Source organism: Lutjanus erythropterus, chromosome 9 (genome assembly GCF_056507025.1).
Source record: "Lutjanus erythropterus isolate fLutEry1 chromosome 9, fLutEry1.hap2, whole genome shotgun sequence".
Taxonomy (NCBI): Eukaryota; Metazoa; Chordata; class Actinopteri; order Lutjaniformes; family Lutjanidae; genus Lutjanus; species Lutjanus erythropterus.
The window spans coordinates 37117231-37136634 of record NC_139325.1 but is presented as its reverse complement, the minus strand read 5'-3'; the positions used below and the strand labels follow the sequence as shown (position 1 = coordinate 37136634).

Sequence of the window (19404 nt, the reverse complement as noted above, 5' to 3'; positions counted from 1 at the left end):
TTTCGGGAACCTCACTGTTGAGCTCCAGTATTGCTAACTTGACCATGGAATGAGTGATGATGTGACAGTTTGAATATAAAATGCTCTTAAATCATTTCCATCCGTTCTCCTTCTCTCCCAATACAAAAGAAAAACTAAAGTTCGCTCACTTCAACATTCAGTTGATTTATATATGGTTACTGTCCCTTTGTTAAACATTTCAGGTGCCAGCAGGCAAAAACGTTGTACGGGTGGAGCAACTGATTCTGGAGAAAGATTGTTGAGTCTCATTCCCAGATAGTCAAACACCGATGCTTTGGGTTGTTTGTTCAGTGGCTCGAAGAATCAACAATCAACTGTCTTCCTCCAGAATCCCTTACTAAAAACAAAAGAGCTTAATGTTAACTCAATATTGCCATATTTTTCATTCAAGGCATAGTTGCAGGTGTGAGCGTGCAGTCATGAAGATGTGTGAGTCTCCTTATGATTAGAGCATAAAAGAAACTTTACTTTGGTGACCTCGAGTGGAAGTAGCAAAAAAAGACAGTTTAGGAGACAATGACAGGTTTACTCCTCAAATAGTCTGCCAAGTCTTCGAAACAGAATTCAATTAGACACTGAATCAGAGGTGGTGAAAAGTCAAACTATAATTGGAACATAAATGATCAGAAGTGGAAATGTTTGGAGATAATTTTAAACTGCTAAAGGATAAAGAAGCACAGGGAGACTTGCACACAGACACAGGGCCAAAAAGATTTAGACTTGAGTCTTGATTTTATATATTTCTTTTTAAGCCTTTAGAGGGCTGGACAGATAATGAAAAATGTGCACGCTTGCATGGAGGACAAACATTTCAGTCCATGTTGGACTTCCCTCAGTGCAGTAGGATGCATGTTTGATGAGTCACCCCATTTAAAGGGTTACTCTACAGGTGCACCTAGTCAATGATCCAGAGCTTGATTAAACACACATGAAGCCAACTGGCAGCAGGTCAAGTCCTTACAGACACATCAGAACAACACTCAACAAGAGTTCAACTAAAAAAAATAAGACTTCATCTCTGGACTCAAAAGATGTATTTATCTTAAATTTTGTTCACAAATGCACCTGACTTATCAAGATGCCGTTTAAACAAAAGATGATATCTGTAGCCCCGTGTGAAATAATCATAGTTCACTGCCTAATAAATGTCTTTTTTTTAAGATAAAACTACACATTTGAGAGTGGTCTTTTATTGTGACCAGTCCAAGACACACATGTGCAATAATCCTGCTGTTTGATCCCCATCTTTATAAGCCACACCTGCCAGGTGATTATCTTGGCAAAGGGTTTTAACAAAGATTTTAAGAAATTTGTGAAAGCTGAGAGAAATAAACCCTTAGTGTGCACTTTTTTTTTTTTTTTTTTTTACTAAAGCTCATTAGAAACTCAAGAGTCATGTCAAATTCTCAATTTAAGCCACTGGGCTGAAGCGTTTTAAGGTAAAAAAAAATATATATATATATATCTGACTCCACATTTCCATCATGACAATTAAGAATCATTATGTCAGTTCTGCAAAATGCAAATCCAAAATATAATTTAGGATCAGCATGGCGGAGAGCACTTTCACATTCATTAATTCTAAATCTAAATTGTCTCCCTAGAGAAATATTTCAAATCAAGAGTTGAGTCTGATTTTTTTTTTTTTTTTTTGTGTGTGTGTGTGTGCAAGTCCTCCCTTGCTGCAGTGTAACTTTTCACCAGAGAAGAAAACAAAGGACAGTTTTTAAGGCGCAGCTCTGTGAAAACTGCTGAATTCTGCCATAAAGTGACAAGAACAATGCAAAGTCAAGAACAATATATCTGATCAGACGTTTTACTGTTAGTTAGGAGACAAATGATCATGGTATATATTACAAATAGATTTTTACAAACATTTTTAATGTGTTAGATTTTATACACGCAAATCAATAGACAACATGTAACAACAGTAAAAATCCAGACTACATAAAAAAATTACATTTTGTTTCTCCTTTTTCATTGGATCCATTTTTACTATTAAATCTATTATCTGTTAGATCAACAATTAACATCACCTGTGTTGTACTGTCAGTCTATTACATTAATACTTTAAAAACTAGAAAAAATACAGTAGATATTGTTGCATCATCGAAATTTTTGTTTTTTTCCTCATCGATCCCCAAAGAACAGCTGTCGCCTCAGCGCCACTACAGAGTGATGATCTACATTTAACATCAAACTGTCTGATCAGGAGACTGTATGCTAACACACCTCTGACTGAATACAGATACAGTACAGCTCATATCAACAAACCATACAACGAAGTCTGAGGGACACCTGAATAAAAAAGCACCAGAGGACGAGCAGTAAGTGATCTGCACTCTTAAAAAAAAGACGTCACACGTGCACGGAGACATTCGGGTGGTTCAGCCTCGTGTGATCTGATTCTTTTTCCCTGTCTGTATTTTTTTCTTCATTAGAAATTAGAATGAAAGAATTGAAGGTGAGGGAGCAGCCTGTTTTTTACTCTAAGAATATGGCTGAATTTTCAGCACGTGTCTTCTGAGAGAAAATTCATTTATCACAATATTTGCTCATGTTAAAGCTGCACTTGCAAAATGAAAAGATGTGTGTATCTGAGAACATTCAGAGCCAAAGTTCAGTCTGATTTCTCAGATTAACTTCAGGTGTGATCACTGGCAGGGATCTCCACCAGGTGACTAATTAGGTGTCTTTTTAAAGTGAGTGAGCGAGTTCAGTACCAGCCATTACCCTGCAGGTCTGCCCCATTTTCACCTGGTATCAAACTATGATAAGCACATGGATATCTTCAAATGAGGAAAAACACATTAATGCAAACACAGAAGGCACACAGAACACACTGCAGCTGAAAAATAAGTCCACACAGCAGCATCACTACAAGAGACCCTTGAGGGACCGCTGTGATGTTTGCAAGCATCAACACTGGCACTGATGACTCTAACTCTGCAATTAATCCCTGTTATGATCTTTCAGGTCCGGGGTTTCCATCTTAGACCAGTGTTTCTCAAACTCTTTACATCGCGTACCACCTCAGAAAATATAGAGCTCTCCAAGTACCACCTTACTGCTTTGCACTGTTTGTGGATTAATTGAAAAACATGATTTCTGTGTTTCTCTGCAATGTTTCCAAGTGCAGCTTTAAAGAGCAACTGCATGTGGAACAATCATTTTGCAAGCGGCAATCACATGTCAAACACTTGATAAATGCATGTTGTCTGAAGCCGGACACACATTAAATGAACACGTCTTTTTCAAGAGTGCAGTCTGCGGGAAATTAAACCTAACAGACTGGAGCAGCTCTTAACGTTGATACAAAGCCCTACAAAAGTCAAAAGAAGGGATCTTCCAGGTTCTAAGTACAGCAGACTTTAGTGAATGTCAGACCAGCTGAGGCTGAGAATTAATCAACTTTAAACTAAGACTAAAATCATGAACAGCAGTTTGTTTGTGTTAAAATACAGCGTGTTCAGCTGCAGCAGTCAAATTCATGAATTCAACGTTGTCATTGAACTAAAGCTACAAAATGGCTGATTATGAGAGTAAAGCAAACCACAGGTTACTGTTAGTTTTTTTGATTACGTAGGTACAGTGAAGGACAGAGGGATAATTTTTTTTTTTTTTAGTATTTCTGGATCCCTTAACCCCCCTCTATACTGTCTGGGACATAATCCTACATACTTACATGATAGCCTATATTTAATTTGGTTTATTTAGAGTAATGGAGACTGACAAAATGTACATTTACATGATTTTAAACATAATCAGAAATGAGTCAGAAACAAACATTCTGATGTTGGATTAGTCTCTGCAAAGAAATAAGAGAATTCAGGGTTCATATGTATTTTGTGAATTAGATCCCAGGTCTTTTACATTAAAATGAAAGTTGTCCTTTGTGAAAGTCAAAAGATAAGAGAGGTCCAGAGCTAAAACAAGACTGGTTCATGAACAAACAGAAAGCTTTTCAAAAAGGAAAGGTGGATGGATGGATGGAATCACAGCGTTGTTTCTTGATAAAAATCAGTGTTTGAGGATCCTCTCTTATCTTACATGACTGTTTCATAAGAAAAATATTTTTTTCCAAAGGTATATAGAGATCAAGAATGTTTTCCTTGTTTGTTTTTGTTCCTAAAGCTTCTATAATTGTCTTGATGCATTCATCACTTTTTGCAGTACTGAAGCACACAGATTGAAACACACTGGATTACATGACTGTAGGAATTAGGCCTTGAGATGACTTGAATATAAAATGTTTAGTTTTATACAGTTTAACTTAATGCAGAAACTGAAAGTCTTTGAGACACGAGAAAAGGGAGATAAGAGGAGATGGAATATTGTTTTGTTTGTTTTTTTTTAAAAAAGGCAGGATGGCTTTAGTTGTTCCACTGAATGTCCCAGAACAGACGAGCTGCTTTCTCTGTGGCTGTGCCCACCGCCTCCATGGCGTCCATGACCTCCTCAGGCTGGTGAGGAAGTGAGGTAACTGAGTCTTCTTCCACTGAATGGCCTAAAGGTGGGAGACAAACAGGAAAAAGTAAATGATTATAGCATTTATGTTCAAGGAGCCTGCGCTTCATCAGTGGCAAAATAAAATACTTGGAAACAGAAGAACTTACAGTTAAACTGACTGCTGACAATTCAGCCAAAGATTTTGGCGTGTTATGCTAATAGGTAGTAGCTAATGTGAGGCTGGGAACCAGATGAATCAGCATTTTTCATTTGCTCTGGCAGATACATGGTTTCCTTTACAGTCAGACAGAATTCTAGCAGCTTTGGATCCAGTTGGGCCAATCACAACCATTTATCACTGTGGGGTTAATATCTGACATCGCCTGCCTACCTGCACACCTGTTATCACGTTTCCCATCAACCCTGCAGGTCCCATTCACTCTTTGATAGATTTATTTGCCTGTTTTTGGGATCATGAGTAACTGAACTTCCACTTAACCTGTGTGTCTCTGAGCAAACCTGTTCCTCTCCACTTCATCATATTCTGTGATCGATTCTGTGGTTTTTAATAAAGATGTCTAATCGGATCAATGCACTTACTTGGCATGCAGGTAATCAGAGGCTCCTCCCACTGACCGCCAGGCAGACACTTGATTACAGGATTCAGTTTCTGCACAAAACCCTCCTCACAGTAGTACCGCACCTTGGTGTTGGTCTCGTAGCGCAACCGTTTCTTCCCAAACACCTTTGCGTTGGGAACCTCGGGGGGCTCGCCACAAGACGCTGTTAGATGGGAGACGTTTCTTAGATCCTAACCACAAGTGATGATTTAAAAATAAGACTCAAAAAAGGTGCATTTAAAAGCAGGTGGACTCACAGACGCCCTTCTTGCAGGTGTAGGACAGGTGGTAGTTGCATGGCACGTCGCTCCAGCGGCCGCCGTCATGCCACACCATCACTGCACAGTCCTCACCGGACAGGAAGTAGCTGTCAGGCTGGCCTTTGTACCAGTTCTCATAGAGCTGACGGAGAGCAGAGCGGATCAAAACAGAGTCGCGTGGTTTTGAGTGATGATTTTTAAATGCACAATATGCAAGTTCTGCCACTGTTGTGGGGAGTTGTTGTCACAGCTGTATTCACTTTACATTAAGACATGTTTGCCGACGTCCGTCCTCAATTTCTGATGTATTCTGAGTTTAAACATTGTTGGAAATATTTGGGATAATGTAATCCAACCAAATGTATAACATGTCTAGTATTTTTAGACACTTAAATGCAGAAATATTGCATAGCGTACCTTTAAATATCACTTCTTATTTCTTCTGGGGTTGACAACTTAAAAACTGAACTTGCCAAAGTGAAAGTGTCACATGTTTGATACTCTCTGCAAGTTGAAACACACAAAGTCAAAACATGTCATGGACTCAGTAAAACTCACCAGAGGGTTCCCGTCCGACCAGCGGAAGTCTCCCTCAATGGTCCTGTCATTTAGTCCGATCCACTGATATTCTCTGTATTTGTCTTAAAATGAAAAAGTACGAGGAGAGAAAATGAGACAGAGGTCACTTACTGTAGAGACAGAGTGGATACACAGTATGTTATAGTAAGTAAGTCATAAACAGGTTTTCAGCGATGATTTCCATTCCAAGAACTTATCTCCTGATATCATATTGATAAACATCCTCTTATTTCAGAGTGAGGTCAGCTTGTAAAGCCTGCAAGGTCCCATGTGGATCAGCCTCACAAGAACATCCTATTTATGCCCACACCAGGTATGAAGGCTTGGGGGAAAGAGGTATCTGAGATGGACTGGGATGCAATTTGGAAGAAAAACCCAAACCATCAGTATATACATTTGAAATTTTGTCATAGAGCATATCTAAAACTGAGAATTGGGCATCAAATGGGACTGGTCCCTGACCCATATTCTGACCCACATCTTTGTTCTTACAGAACTGTTGGCTCTTTCATTCATGTTGTGTGGGAGGTTTTTTGGGGGAAAGGTTGTTAATATCCTTGCAGGACTAACTGGGGTACTTTTACTAATGGATCCTGCTGCACAACTTCTAAATGACAATTCTCGCCTTTGCCTTGCGAAAAAAGCACGCAAAGTCTGGCTGGAGGGCCTAACTGCAGCCAAGACGACTGTAGTCCAGTGCTGGAAACCTCCTCACAATATTTCAAGTATTCAGTGACTCCAGACATTTCTTACCTGGAACTTTCATCAGCAAGAGTTAATGATGCAGGACAAAACACTCATGCATTTGACATCCTCACAAAGTAAAGAAATAAAGATGACTCCTCGACACTTGCTTGCATAACAGCACACAGGGTATCAGTCTATGAGCTCCATGGCAACTGCCCGCAGCGTAAAAGCAGCCACCAGAGGAATGTCAGATAAAGATCTCACCGCCTCGTTGCCAGACCAAATACCAACACCAACTTCAAAACGGTGACATTTTCTAGGAAAATAAACGGATTCATTAAGATGGAAGACATGAGAGATCGTTGTTGTGTCTTGTCTGGGGTTTTTTTTTTTTTTTTGAGAGGCCTCGTCGTTCAAACAAACTCATCACCTGGGATTTTTCAAGAGTTTGAATTAGAGGAATGTTAAGATGGAAGATCACTAGTTTTATATCTGCTGCAGGAAATATGTCCGTCCCTGAAGGGGTGTTTTAGCAAAGCACGAAACCAAACTGCTACCAGCACCTCAGATTTATATAGATGCCTGGTGAGCAGAAGGAGGATTGTTTACAGCACAAATTATGGTCATCATCTTCACATATTCCCTTGAAATGCAAAGTGCTGAACAGATTTACTCGCCAGCTAGCAAAGATGAGTCTCCCATACTATGAAATCTGATTATTTATGCTTCCACTTTGATCAAACTAAACCGTGTTCTTCAGGGGTTTCATGTTTTACCATTGATGTAGTCCTGCTCCTCGGGGGTCATGACAGAGAGGAGATGTCCGCCACACATGCGACAGTGCTGCTCAGCCGCCTCCCAGCTCTGCCTCTTGCTAAAGTGACGATAGCAAAATCCCTGAAACTTCTCCCAGCCGGGTTCACACGCGTCCAGGTCTGCACAGGACAGAATGAGAGAGGGGAAAAAAGAATTGATAATTATTGTTACAGTACAGTCGTCTATGTTTTTTGTTAATATGTGTTTTATCAAATAGTTGACACTCAACCTGTCTGGCACGAGTCTCCTCCATAACCGGGTAAGCAAATGCACCTCGTTGGTTCCCCGTCGACACATGTGCCTCCATTTAAACAAGGGTTCTCCAGGCAGGAGTCTGCAGCCATGTAAAGATGGTGGTATTTATTTACACAACAAATGTGCACAGAGACATCACTATCTGTATCTGTTCAACCAACAAAATTATCCGTCTCTGTATCTGTATTCTGATAGAAGACCAGAAGAGGGTGTGGTTTATACTGAAGATCACATTTAACCAGCTAAATGATGAACAGTGAATTCACGCTTTTTCATGAATGAACTCATGTTTGATATGATAATCAAAGTGTCCGTTTTTTTGTTGTTTTTTTCCAGAGGGCAGAAATAGAAAATAGTTCTATAGTTGCACTGAACAATGCAGCCTCCTGCTGTTTGTTTTTTAAAATCAATTTAGGCAGATTTGGAACAATTCTTGGGCTGGAAAACATCAAATCAATTTGGGAACACTGTATGGAGTTTCTGCAGTATTCTATATTTAGTTTTTCTTTCAACAGTTATTTTATTGTGTTTTTTTTCCCAAGCTGATGAGTACCGCAACCCCCAAAACAAATTAAGACATCTTCAAAAGATCAAATACCTTTTACCCTCTTGACGATCAAATGAAACTGCACAGGAGCCACCAGCAGAGGGAGCTGTTACACCAGGTATAAGATCCTCTGCTTAGTTATGTGCCACTATCAATATTACAAAAACATTTTGTTATTTTTGCAAGGATATTTTGGTTTTACAAATTAATAATATTGTATTAATTTGAGGGGAAAAAAAAAGTCAACATCCAAATCAACTTAAAGTGAGTAAAATAAATATTGTGACTTAAAACTGAAATGGCATTAGTGAACTTTATATTTTATTCTGAAAATACAATACAAACTACTGAAGGTGCATTTTTCCAGTCACACATTTTGAAGTGAACAGCAATAATAAGAAAAGACATTTATTCTGTACAATTTAGAAAAAAATGTCATGTCCTATTTCTTTTATGTCACAAATTTAATATGAATATGAACAAATGTATAGCCATTAAGGATGTTTTGTCTTTTAGCCTTTTAGAACCTGAAGAATAGAATTTGTTATATTTTATTTTTCACATAATCTAACAATGAAATTCAATGAGACTCTTGTTATGTAACACAGTGAGGAGCTGCTGAGAGTTTTTCTCCATGAATTAACTGAAAATGAGAAGGTAATCTCTGCGCCGTGCTGAGTCAGCTTGATGCACAGAATTGCAGCATCCAGTAAATCTCTTTCCTGATTGGGCATTTTCAGAGACAAGAGCTCCCTCCTCTCTCCCCGATCAACGATAAAGCACACGAACACCAGTTGTTGTTTCTGTTATCATCAAACATACAGTACCTTGTTAAGGCGTAAAGGTATTTTATTAAGGAGTACAGGTACTTAAATGAGTACAGGTACTTGGTAATGGAGTACAAGTACCTGAAGGGCCTCCCTGTCTTGCAGCAGACACTTTGGCAGCAGGACGGGAGGCGGCCATGGCAGTCTGCTCCTTGTCATCTCTGTGAAAATACTCTGGGAACATGGTGGGAGCAGTGATCGTGACATCGCTGCTGTCGGCGGTGAGCGTTGGACTGATGGTTTCCTCCTCATCAGGACGCCACGTACATATTTTAACTGAAGGCTCATCTGTGCTGGTCTCCCCCTCACCTCCCTCTGATCCATGTCCTGCTGAGACAGGTTAGGGTCACAACTTATTTCTTAATGCCATTCATGGTCATAAAGATTACACTTAACGTCTGCTGCTCCCTCTGTATTATGTATAATTAGAGCTGCAAATAATTATTTTCAGTACCAGTTGATTTTCAGTTGTTTTCTTGATGATGAATTGTTTGGTGTGGTGAGCATCAAAAAACAACAAAGTTCTAACAAAGTGAATGACCTCATCTAAAAATAAAGTTTGTTGTATATTCGCCAATTGTTTCCTGACAATGATGCATAACTGAGGAATGTAAGCTTTAAATGTGTCAGACAGTTTTAAAGTTTACAGGGTAAGTGGTTAAAACTTTTTGGTATTCCTTTAAACTCACCATTGATGCTCCTGGTGGTGATCTCAGCAGTGGATTCCTGCTCATCATCAGACTCCTCAGTGACAGGAGGCTCGGCGCTGTATTCCCGATCAGAGCGAGACTCCTGCGGTGCCGGGGTGGAAGGCTCCGGTTCCCAGCCGGGCGAGAGGGTCAGATGAGGGATCAGAGTGATTTTTACATCTGATGGAGGAGGCGTATCAGTGCCAGCCTCGCCGTCTGTTCCCTCAGAGGTGTGGTCCGTTGAAAGAGTTGGATTTGTCAGCAGGAGTGCCGATTTGACCTCTGGGCTTTCTCCGGATGATTCACCTGATCCCTCTGCGGCATCTTGTTCCCTCCCCTCCTGATCTCTGTCTGTGATATTTTGGGCTACACTGAGGAATACTTCTGGGCTTTCTCCTAATCCCTCCTGCTCGTGTTTGTCCTGGATGTCCTCCAGAGGTTCAGCCTCAGATGAAGTATTGCTTTCAGGTATGAAGGTTAGAATCTCTGGGGAGCTGGCTTCGACCTCCACTGAGCCGGGAGACAGAGTAACAGATACAGCGGAGGTGAACAAAGTGACCGGATCACTGTTTAAGACAGGAACATCACTGGAGGCTGAGTCATCTGTGACTGCGATGACCTCTGCTGTTGGGATTTCTGCAGGATGGATGTGTCCACTCTGTTCAGTTGGATCCTCTGCGTCTGCCTCCTCTGAGGTGCTGTTGGATTCTTCATCACCATGATGTACTGAAAAGGACGGCTCTGCAGTTACACCTGGGTGCTCTTCAGTAGGATCGTAACCTGTCCAAACAAAAAGATCATCTGAAATTAAGCAATAAAGTTTGAAAACAGACAACTACAACAGGAAACGAAAAGGGTGCAGATCTCCATCAGATGTGTCTGGAGTAGTGATGAGCAGATGAGCTCTGACATCATCCAAATCTGCATGTATGCATAAATAATCCACTCGTCACCCACCCCAACAAATTAAATTCTCAGATTTTAGAGATTCACATGCGTATGGACATTTCAATTGATCTCTACGGGTCACTGTAGGCTTTATTACCTTTTCAGTGAGGTAGCAGCATGAGTTTTCCAGGTGACTTCTTTATGTTGCGTTGCATTGATGTATGTATGTATTCTCTCACAATTTACTGAGGCTGCTTTCAATCATTTTAAACTTGTCGATGTGTACAGTAACATCACCGCAGAAAACACCGTGGGACATTTAAGCAGCAAAACTAAAAACTGTAGTTAAAACCCTGACAGGGCAGAGGAAACAGAGCTACATGATTTCTCAGAGAGCACAGTTGGAGCTCAGGACGGATGATTTACTCCAAATAATGTCACTGTATGAACCTGAACTGTGTGTGACATCTTTTTGATGTGTAGAAGAACACAGAGCATTAATTAACATTAGATACTTTGCTAATTATTTTTTTTGACAAGTTAAAATCTCTGAACAATTATTTTGTTGTTCACACAAAATTTAATCATCTTTCAAGCAATTTGCACATGATTTGGTGTATGTGTGGAGAAGAGAAGGTATAACTGTCTACAGTTTGCACAAAAACCTCTTGCACGAGGCTCGCTGATCAGTTCTGATTAGCTGATTCTCAGTGAAACAACAGTTTTGTGCAGAATTTACTTTTCCTGCTAAACTTTTACCTACTTTTTAAATTCTGAATGCAAAAAGCTGAATGTGATACGACATTCAACCAGACAAAACAGACATTCTGTAGTGTCAAGTAGAACAAAACACAGATTTGTGTATAAGAAATATCTCCAGAAGGGACTGCCATGGTTAAAAAAAAACATCTAAACATTTCGAACAGTACGACTCACATGATGGGAAAACAACTTTACACAACAACTCAGGTTTGAGTCATGAATGAAATGTTTTAGTTGAGTCACTGCTTTTTGCAGACATGCAGTAGAGTTGTGACGCCCCGTGGCTGCAGTGGACATGTTCATGTTGTTTCAGTCAGTCTGTCAGTCCAACACTTTAACTTTGGTGATGCCCTGATTTTTCATCTAGCACCACCAACTTCTGCACTTTGCAAAGACTACAGTGTACCACCACACTTTCATCTACTGCACTTATTTATTTGCTAACTTTAAAGTTTGAATAGCGAGCGAACACTTACCTGATTCAGATGTGAGGACCAGTTCAGAGGTGGCAGAGGCGTCCACACCAACCAGACTTTGAGTCACTGAGTTTTGTGTTTCCTCATCCAGAAGAGGACTTGTACTCTCCTCTCCAGACTCCTCTTCTGTTGGATGGTCCTCAGGCGCACTGTTGTCAAAAGACGGCAACACGGTGGTGGAGTGAACGTCTGTTTCCTCAGTGTGGGGTGAAGCAGTCAGCGCTGAGATCTCCTCGACAGTACCGGCGCTGGCCTCTTCTGGCTGTCCTGAGACATCATAAGAGGTGCTCAAGGAGACGAGCTCAGTTTCTGAGGAGTGTTCTGAGTGGACATCTGGAGTGTGGTCCTCTTGTAAAACAGGAAGGTCACCCTCCTGAGGAACCACTGAAGAGCTGCTGAGGAGCTCATTTGCATCCGTTCCAGATGTTGCATTAGGACCCGGCGTATCCAGGCTTTCAGTCACAGAAATATGATGCTCTGAGGTCTCTTCACTCTCTGAGGTTGTTGCATCAGTTGTGGGTAAAGTGGATTCATCACCAGCTGTGGGAAGTACGTGATGAGACTCTTCATGATCTGTGTGTGGGTTTTCTTCAGGTGCTGGCTGATAGGACTCTGGGTAGCTGGCCTTCTCTATTATCTCCTCTGTATCCTCTGTGAACAAGCGCTCAGATGGAGGAGTGACAGACTGATGAACGTCCACCGTCAGCGATGGTTGCTTGTCATAGCCTGATGTTGGGGACTGAGCCTCCACAGGGCCCTGCTTCACAGGACTGACTGTCTGGGCATGTTGGACCTCTTCCCCAGCCTTCGCCGTCACCTCGCTCAGGCTGAACTCCTCCTCTGCAGGATTAGTTAAGAAAACAATGTCCTGGCCAATGTCCTCTGGCTCGGTGGCAAGAAAATCCTGAGGGGATTCTGTGTACGGGCCGTTGTCGCCTGGAATAAAGAGCAGAATTAGAAAACGTTGTTTTTAATGTCCAGGATTTGATTGGCCCTGTTCCCAGTGCCACTGAGGAAAACACTTGGTTGAGAGTGGAGCGGAAAAAGACAACTTTTTTAGCATTTACAAGCAGCATTATAACCGTCCCACTGTGACAAAGACAACAGGTGTTGTTTGCGCTCATACTGTAGCAAGACGCCACCACAGTAATGGCGGCTTGTTAACGTTGGGTACTTCACCGGATTCATCTATAGCATTTTTGGGGTAAGTATGGCAGGATTAGACATGGAAATCAAGAACAAATTTCTAATCTGTCAGAATTGTTCGCCTCTGAGCTCATCAGTTCCCAGAGGTTTTTTCTGACTGTTGCACGATCCAACACAACGCCGTCAAACTCATGCGTCTACCCTGCTGGATGCTACCAGCAGTACCAGCTACACTGAACTCGCTGTCTCTTCCCTCTGACAGCGAGTTGACACACACTGCAGCAGCATCCACACAGTCCCACCTCCTCTTACTTACCGGCAGTGCTGTCTTTTTCACAACACTTGTCTCATTTGCTCCAGTTGATCATCCGTTGTCATGTTTTAGCCTTGTATTTTAATAAAAATCTAAAGTTTAATGCCCTCAATCTTGAGTCAGTTTTTTTCCTCATATTGAAAATGATGTAGAATATTGATATTGTCTGTTACTGAGGATAATATGAGTATGATAACAGTAGAGCCACACAGGCCGGCTAAGCAGTTTTTTTTTCTTTGTCCACGAAAACCTAAATGAAAATGTATGTCAGACTTTTGCTACAGCCTGTGTGAAAACCTGTGTAGGTCTACTTCTTCCTACACAGAAAACTGATCAGGAATCAGTAAAGAAGGGCACCCCAACAGTTCAGTTGGTAAATCATCCACCCCATGTACTGAAACTGAATTAGGCCCTGGTTCGACTCCAGCCTGCAGCCCTTTGCTGCGTGTTTTCACCCCCCTCTCTCCTCGCCTCCCTGTAAAGTCCTCTGCTGTCCTACTCAATAAAGGCAAAAATGTCCCCCAAAAAAGGAATCAATATAGGAATCAATCCAAGATCCAGAACTGGACCAATAAGCAGAATTGATGATGGCATTTGCATCAATAAAATCTCATCAATTCCCATCCTTTGGCAAAGTATGAACAGAAGCAACAGAAGCAGCAGTACTGCATAACATTAACTGTCAAATATAAACTTCAACCTTATTTAACAAACAAAAAGACTAACAGTGTCTGACAAAATATTCAAGTCGGCATAAATGTAATATTTTGACCACATATTTGAAATCTAAATGGTACATTTCTTTAAAAATAAATAAATAAAATTGCACAGCTCAGTTCACTCACAAGTCGGCTCCAAGAACATCCTTTATAAAACAGAGAGAGAGAGAAGACTTTAAAGCAGTTGTACCTTTCTTGGTTAAATGTGGTCTTTCAGCTGGAACAGTAGTTGTACCGTGACTGATGGAGTTTCAGGCACAAACAGAGAGAATAACACAGACTGAGAAAGGTGTTAAAGTGGAGAACAGTTCCACCGAGGTGCAGATTTCCAGCCATAATCCTCTCAGGATGTGTAAACTGCATATTTTTCATAAATGAGGTCCAAACATGCAGTATTTGACAAGAAAAAAAATAGACAAAAGAACAGAATTTGGTATAACAGAACTTTTTTTCTTTTTTCCTGTCCTGTTAACCACCTGATTTATCTTCTGACACCAACCGCTGGCTTACTTACGTCTGAAGCAGTAGACGTCATGTCGAGTGTGGACCTCTGGGAAGCCCGTCTGGTTGCTGTAGCGATAGACGGTTCTGACCCCGGGTTCACCACCTCCACAGCGCTCTCTGGGGGTGACGATGGGGTAGCGCACGCTCCCGTCCGCCAGCCAGCCCGGACTGCAGTGGTTCAGTCCGTCATTCCAGGCCGCGTACAGCTGAGCCGTGGTGGTCAGCTCGGCCCCGTGACTCAGACAGTACGCCTTGGCCTCCCAGAAGGTGAAACGCTGGGGGGCGGAGCCATGGAACACTTCACCTTTACACAGAGAGACAGGTGTCAAGTTTGGATTATCCTTTGCCTGTTTCTTTGTTGTGGTGTCCATGATGAACTGGATCATCAGGTGAGAAATTCCGAAGTGCAGCAGCATGAGTGGTCACACTGACAAGTTGTAAACAAACACACAATCAATCATTTAAACACACCTCATGACATGAAAGTATATCGACAACTGAACACTGCACTCATATGTAACTGTTGAGCATCTCATGTGCTGCTATAACAACCTCCAGTCTTCTGGTTTCAGTCTTTCCTGCAGATGTTAAACCTTTTGCTTTTTCATTTAGACGCCAGAGGTGAGGTCAGTGAGGTCAAACGCTGTGTTTCTGGGTTGTTTCAACACCAAACTGGAAAAAATGGACCTGGATTTGTTACTCTGGCATTACCATTATGAAACAGGAAAGGGACACAAACTATTAACACAAAGTTGGACTACATTGACATGCACAAAATATTCAAATTTTTGCCTTTATTTTGAAAAAGATAATATTCCTGCTAAGCTGTTTACATGGCTAATGAAAATAAATAACTACTAATATCCCATGCAGTTTACATGCAGTCGTACATACTTACGATTAACCTGATGACATACATCCTACATAGGAAATGAATAAACATACTGTATTTTTTAAAAATAATTCTGACGTGTGCAGCATTTTTCACTTTCAGTTCTTTGGAATTCTTCTGCTTTCCTTCTTTAAGGAAATAAAATAAAAGAGGCAAACCATGACCTAAACATGTGCAAAAAAATTTGCATGAACTGTCTTTGTCAGTGCACGAGAGAAAAAAAACAAATCGGCCAAGTCGCTCGAATGAAAATGTAAAATTTGCCATCACCGTTTGTTTGTGTCACTTTTGTTGCTTGTACTGATTCCCTACGATTAAAGCTGATGATGAAATGTTTCCTTAACTATGAGAATGGACAAATTAAGAAAACAAAAAGAAAACATTGCCCAGGTTTGAATAAATAGATTTCAAAAATTCCTTTTTGTTGTCTTACCCTCAATATTCTCCACGTAGCAGTAGACGTCATACAGCTCATCAGACTCTAACAGTCCGTAGTTCCTCACACCAGGCAGCCCATCCATGTCCCCAAAACAGCCCTCTCTGGGCATCTGAATGGGATACCTGTGGAAGGAAATATTGCAGAGGACTGAAAACACTGAGTGCCTCCTCTTTGGTAATGGCAGCACTCCAAACATCACACTTGTTTGAGCTCTTCTCTGAGTGAGTGTTGAAGCAGGGAGAAATGTTTGGTTTCAGATCAGGCGAGTGCCTCTCAGCTACTCGATGCTCTGTGTGTTCTGATGTGCACATGTAGAAAGCATATCAGCTGTTAGCTGGCTGAGTGGTCCACTATCAGCCCTCCAAGCTGACCGACCTCCACGCTGGATGTCCCCTCAGCCACGTGGACAGCAACACGTCAGTGTAGCAATTTAGTGTTGTTGTTTTTGTGGAGCTGCATGAAGGATGTGGGCCACTGCCAAATGTACACTGAACATCTGGGTGCCTCAAATCATAATTCTACAAAACACCGAAAGCAGAATTTCCGAGCTAAGAGGCCACTTGATCCAGTGTTGAGCGATGCGTCCTGTTTGACATTGGACCACGTTCTCTCAGGTGCTCACCTCACCGAGCCGTCCGAGAGCCAGCCGGCATCACACTGCTCGTATCCACTCTGATAGGCGGCCAGGAGCTGCTCCGGAGTGGCAATTTCAGCCCCGATCTCCTCGCAGGCCTCTCTGGCCCGCTCAAAGGTGAAGGCGTACCGGCTGGATGCATCACGATAATGGAACACCACCCCTGTGAAACCCCCAAAACAAAAGCTTTATGAATCCTGGGTCCTGTTGTGTTTTATGCGATCACTCTGCAAAGAAGTATTAGAGGACAGGTGACATACAGAAAGGTGTCAGTAGTTACGTTTTCATTAAAATATTACCCAAGCACCAGTGTGTAGGATTTACTGACACCTAGCAGTGAGTTGTAGCTTCAGAGGACGGACGACAGCAGCTTTGTAAAAAGGGCATAAATATAATTCTTCTGCATAATTTTATTTCTTGCTTGCTGGGACCAATTAAGTATTAAGAACCTTCATTGTTTTAGAATAAGGAGACGCAGAGACAAACACACTTAATCTTCTTAAATACACAAACCATGTAGTATAACAGATTCATTTATTGGATTAACAGTGTATGTCTCTGGTGGCATCACCAATCTGCACCTTCTACTGTCTATATTTAACACAGTCATACTGAAAGCTGCATCCAGCGTCTGATATATTAGTTCACAAATGACTGTGGTCAGAGAATCCATAATCTATTACTTGGTGGAGGCGCTGAGTGAGACGGCCATTCATCACAGGCGCTGAGTGTGTATTGCATGATGAAGGTACAGAAATGTGAGAGAAACAGCAGCTCCTTCTATTATCCTGGAGACAGTCAGTTTGACCTTGATTCTTTTTGTGACGTCCTGAATTACGTCTCACCGACTCAGAGACGACACACCACATGTTGACTCTCACACAACTCTTCTGTCAGTGCCACCAGACTGATTTCTTAAATTTCTCATATTTCTTGGAGAAAAATGAGACAACGTGGGTGAAAACCTGTTGCAGCTTAAATGTTGCTTTGAGCCCGTTTATCTCAGAGCAACTTTCTCTTATGCTTTCTCTTATCAAAGAAACATTTGAAATCTTTTACACAGAGGTTTTAGGCTACTGATATTTTTAAATCCACATCATATAAATATTAGCTTGATATGTTATGTAATATGAGAGTCCATATTTCCTTAAAGCTACAGTTGGTAACTTCTATATAAAAAAAAAAACTTTGTCACTGTCACTGCATCCTGACAGTAATGCATGAGACAGATAATATGTGGAAAAATCAGGTTTTTCTGGCTCCTCCTACTGTTCCTAATGGAATTTGCAAGAATCAACAGTGTCTGAATGAAAACAACCAATCAGAGCCAGATTCCAACCCCAAACCTCAGTATCTGACAACCTGTGAATGAGTCTGTAGGTTGCAGGTGTCACCCGCAGCAAAATACAGTGAAGCCAAAAATGACAAGTCAGTCATTATCTACTCACCCTCATGCCAACTGAAGGTTAGGTTTAGTTTTTAGTCCACAAAACACTACTACTACTACTACTACTAAAAAACAACAGAATAAAAACATTAAATGCCTCATGTTTCATGTAGGAACTGTTTTCTGGTTGTACTGGACTGCATTATATAGCAGTGTGTTCCTGATATTATGCCCAATTTATTTTTAAATAAAGCAATGAATCATGGCTAAAAAGGGAATATTTTGTTGCATTTGCTTTAATTTTATTGTCTAACATTCTTTACTTCTTAATGTTATACTTTTTCAGAATTTATCTCACCTTTGACCTTGACATGAGCCACATCGTCAGCGTCCTCCAGGCCCTGCTGCACCTCGCAGCGGTAGAAGCCGGTGTCGTTCTGCCTCAGGTTCTCTAGCCGCAGGGTGAGGTCGGCGGGGGAGTAGGCGTAATTGAGCAGCGAGGCTCGGTCTTTGTAGGCCTCGTTGACTCTCACCCTGTCGCCGCGGGCCACCAGGATCTCCGTCTCTTTGCCGTGAGTCAGAACGCTCCATTTGACCCGGGGCAAGGACAGCACGGCGTGACGGCCGTTGGTGGAGGGGGACGGCGGCGGATGGGCCAGAGAAACCAGGCAGGGTAACGTCAGAGAGCCGCCCAACACGGCAAACACAGGCGGGGTGGTCGGGATGGTCACCTGGAGAAGCTTCGAATCATCTGAGGAGAGGAAAGCTTGACATTTTGAGAAATATCCTCACATATTTTGGTGTTGGGAAATCGCCAGTATCATTAGGAATCATAAATGTCTAAATCCATCTAATAGTCGCTGAGATACTTCAGTGTAGACCAAAGTGGTAAGCTTATCTTTCCATTCCTAAAATCACACTGCAGGCTAAAAAACACATACTGTCAAAGGTAACAAAACATATGGAAAGAGGGAAAATGAAGAAGAAGACGTGGGAAATTCAGACAGATGGAGTAAATCATCTCATTATTAAATCACATCTAATCTATCATATAAATGAAGGTGTCCCAGTTTTCCTAAAAATAAATCTGTCAGTCAGTTTAAAGCTGAGATGCTCACAAGAAGCTCTTTTAGTCATTTTATTCATCCATCCCCTGAAAGCCACGCTCTCTTTGCTTTTCCAGTGTTGAAGCAGAACCCTGCAACCAATTATTATTTCAGCCACAGCGTGACATTTAATATCACTGCTGGACTAAAGGCCAAAAGTTTTAATTGGATGGAGGTGATTGATTATTTATGTGTGTTTTTGCTGCTTCAAACAAACAAAATGAGAATATTTTACATTATAAGCAGGTTTGTTGGATTGTTAGCAAAGCGCAAGAGTAGCTCTGTCAAGTTGTTGCAGTTCCTGCTGGTCACCAGCAGAGGTCTATAATTTTATATAATAGTTCATTTGCTTCTGTAAACTTTCAGTTTGCATTTCCCCAAACAGTTT

The 19404-nt window shown here is 41.4% G+C and overlaps 1 protein-coding gene across 2 annotated transcripts in view; it reads right to left on the bottom strand.

Annotated features, from left to right (window-relative positions):
• Positions 1–3456: 3456 nt before the first annotated feature.
• Positions 3457–19404, bottom strand: part of bcan (brevican) — a 30652-nt gene continuing 14704 nt past the window's right edge. The window contains exons 3-15 of one of the 2 annotated variants that reach the window (XM_084727486.1): positions 18269–18661; positions 16512–16686; positions 15884–16011; positions 14569–14862; positions 11877–12812; positions 9751–10530; positions 9143–9391; positions 7662–7766; positions 7393–7551; positions 5909–5991; positions 5348–5492; positions 5071–5253; positions 3457–4528 (exon numbers count right to left, since the gene is read on the bottom strand). In XM_084727486.1, coding sequence (XP_084583612.1) covers positions 4395–4528; positions 5071–5253; positions 5348–5492; positions 5909–5991; positions 7393–7551; positions 7662–7766; positions 9143–9391; positions 9751–10530; positions 11877–12812; positions 14569–14862; positions 15884–16011; positions 16512–16686; positions 18269–18661 — 3764 coding nt within the window. In that variant the 3' untranslated portion in view covers positions 3457–4394. The remainder of the gene's footprint in view (positions 4529–5070; positions 5254–5347; positions 5493–5908; positions 5992–7392; positions 7552–7661; positions 7767–9142; positions 9392–9750; positions 10531–11876; positions 12813–14568; positions 14863–15883; positions 16012–16511; positions 16687–18268; positions 18662–19404) is intronic. The other variant, XM_084727487.1, reaches the window with a different exon arrangement.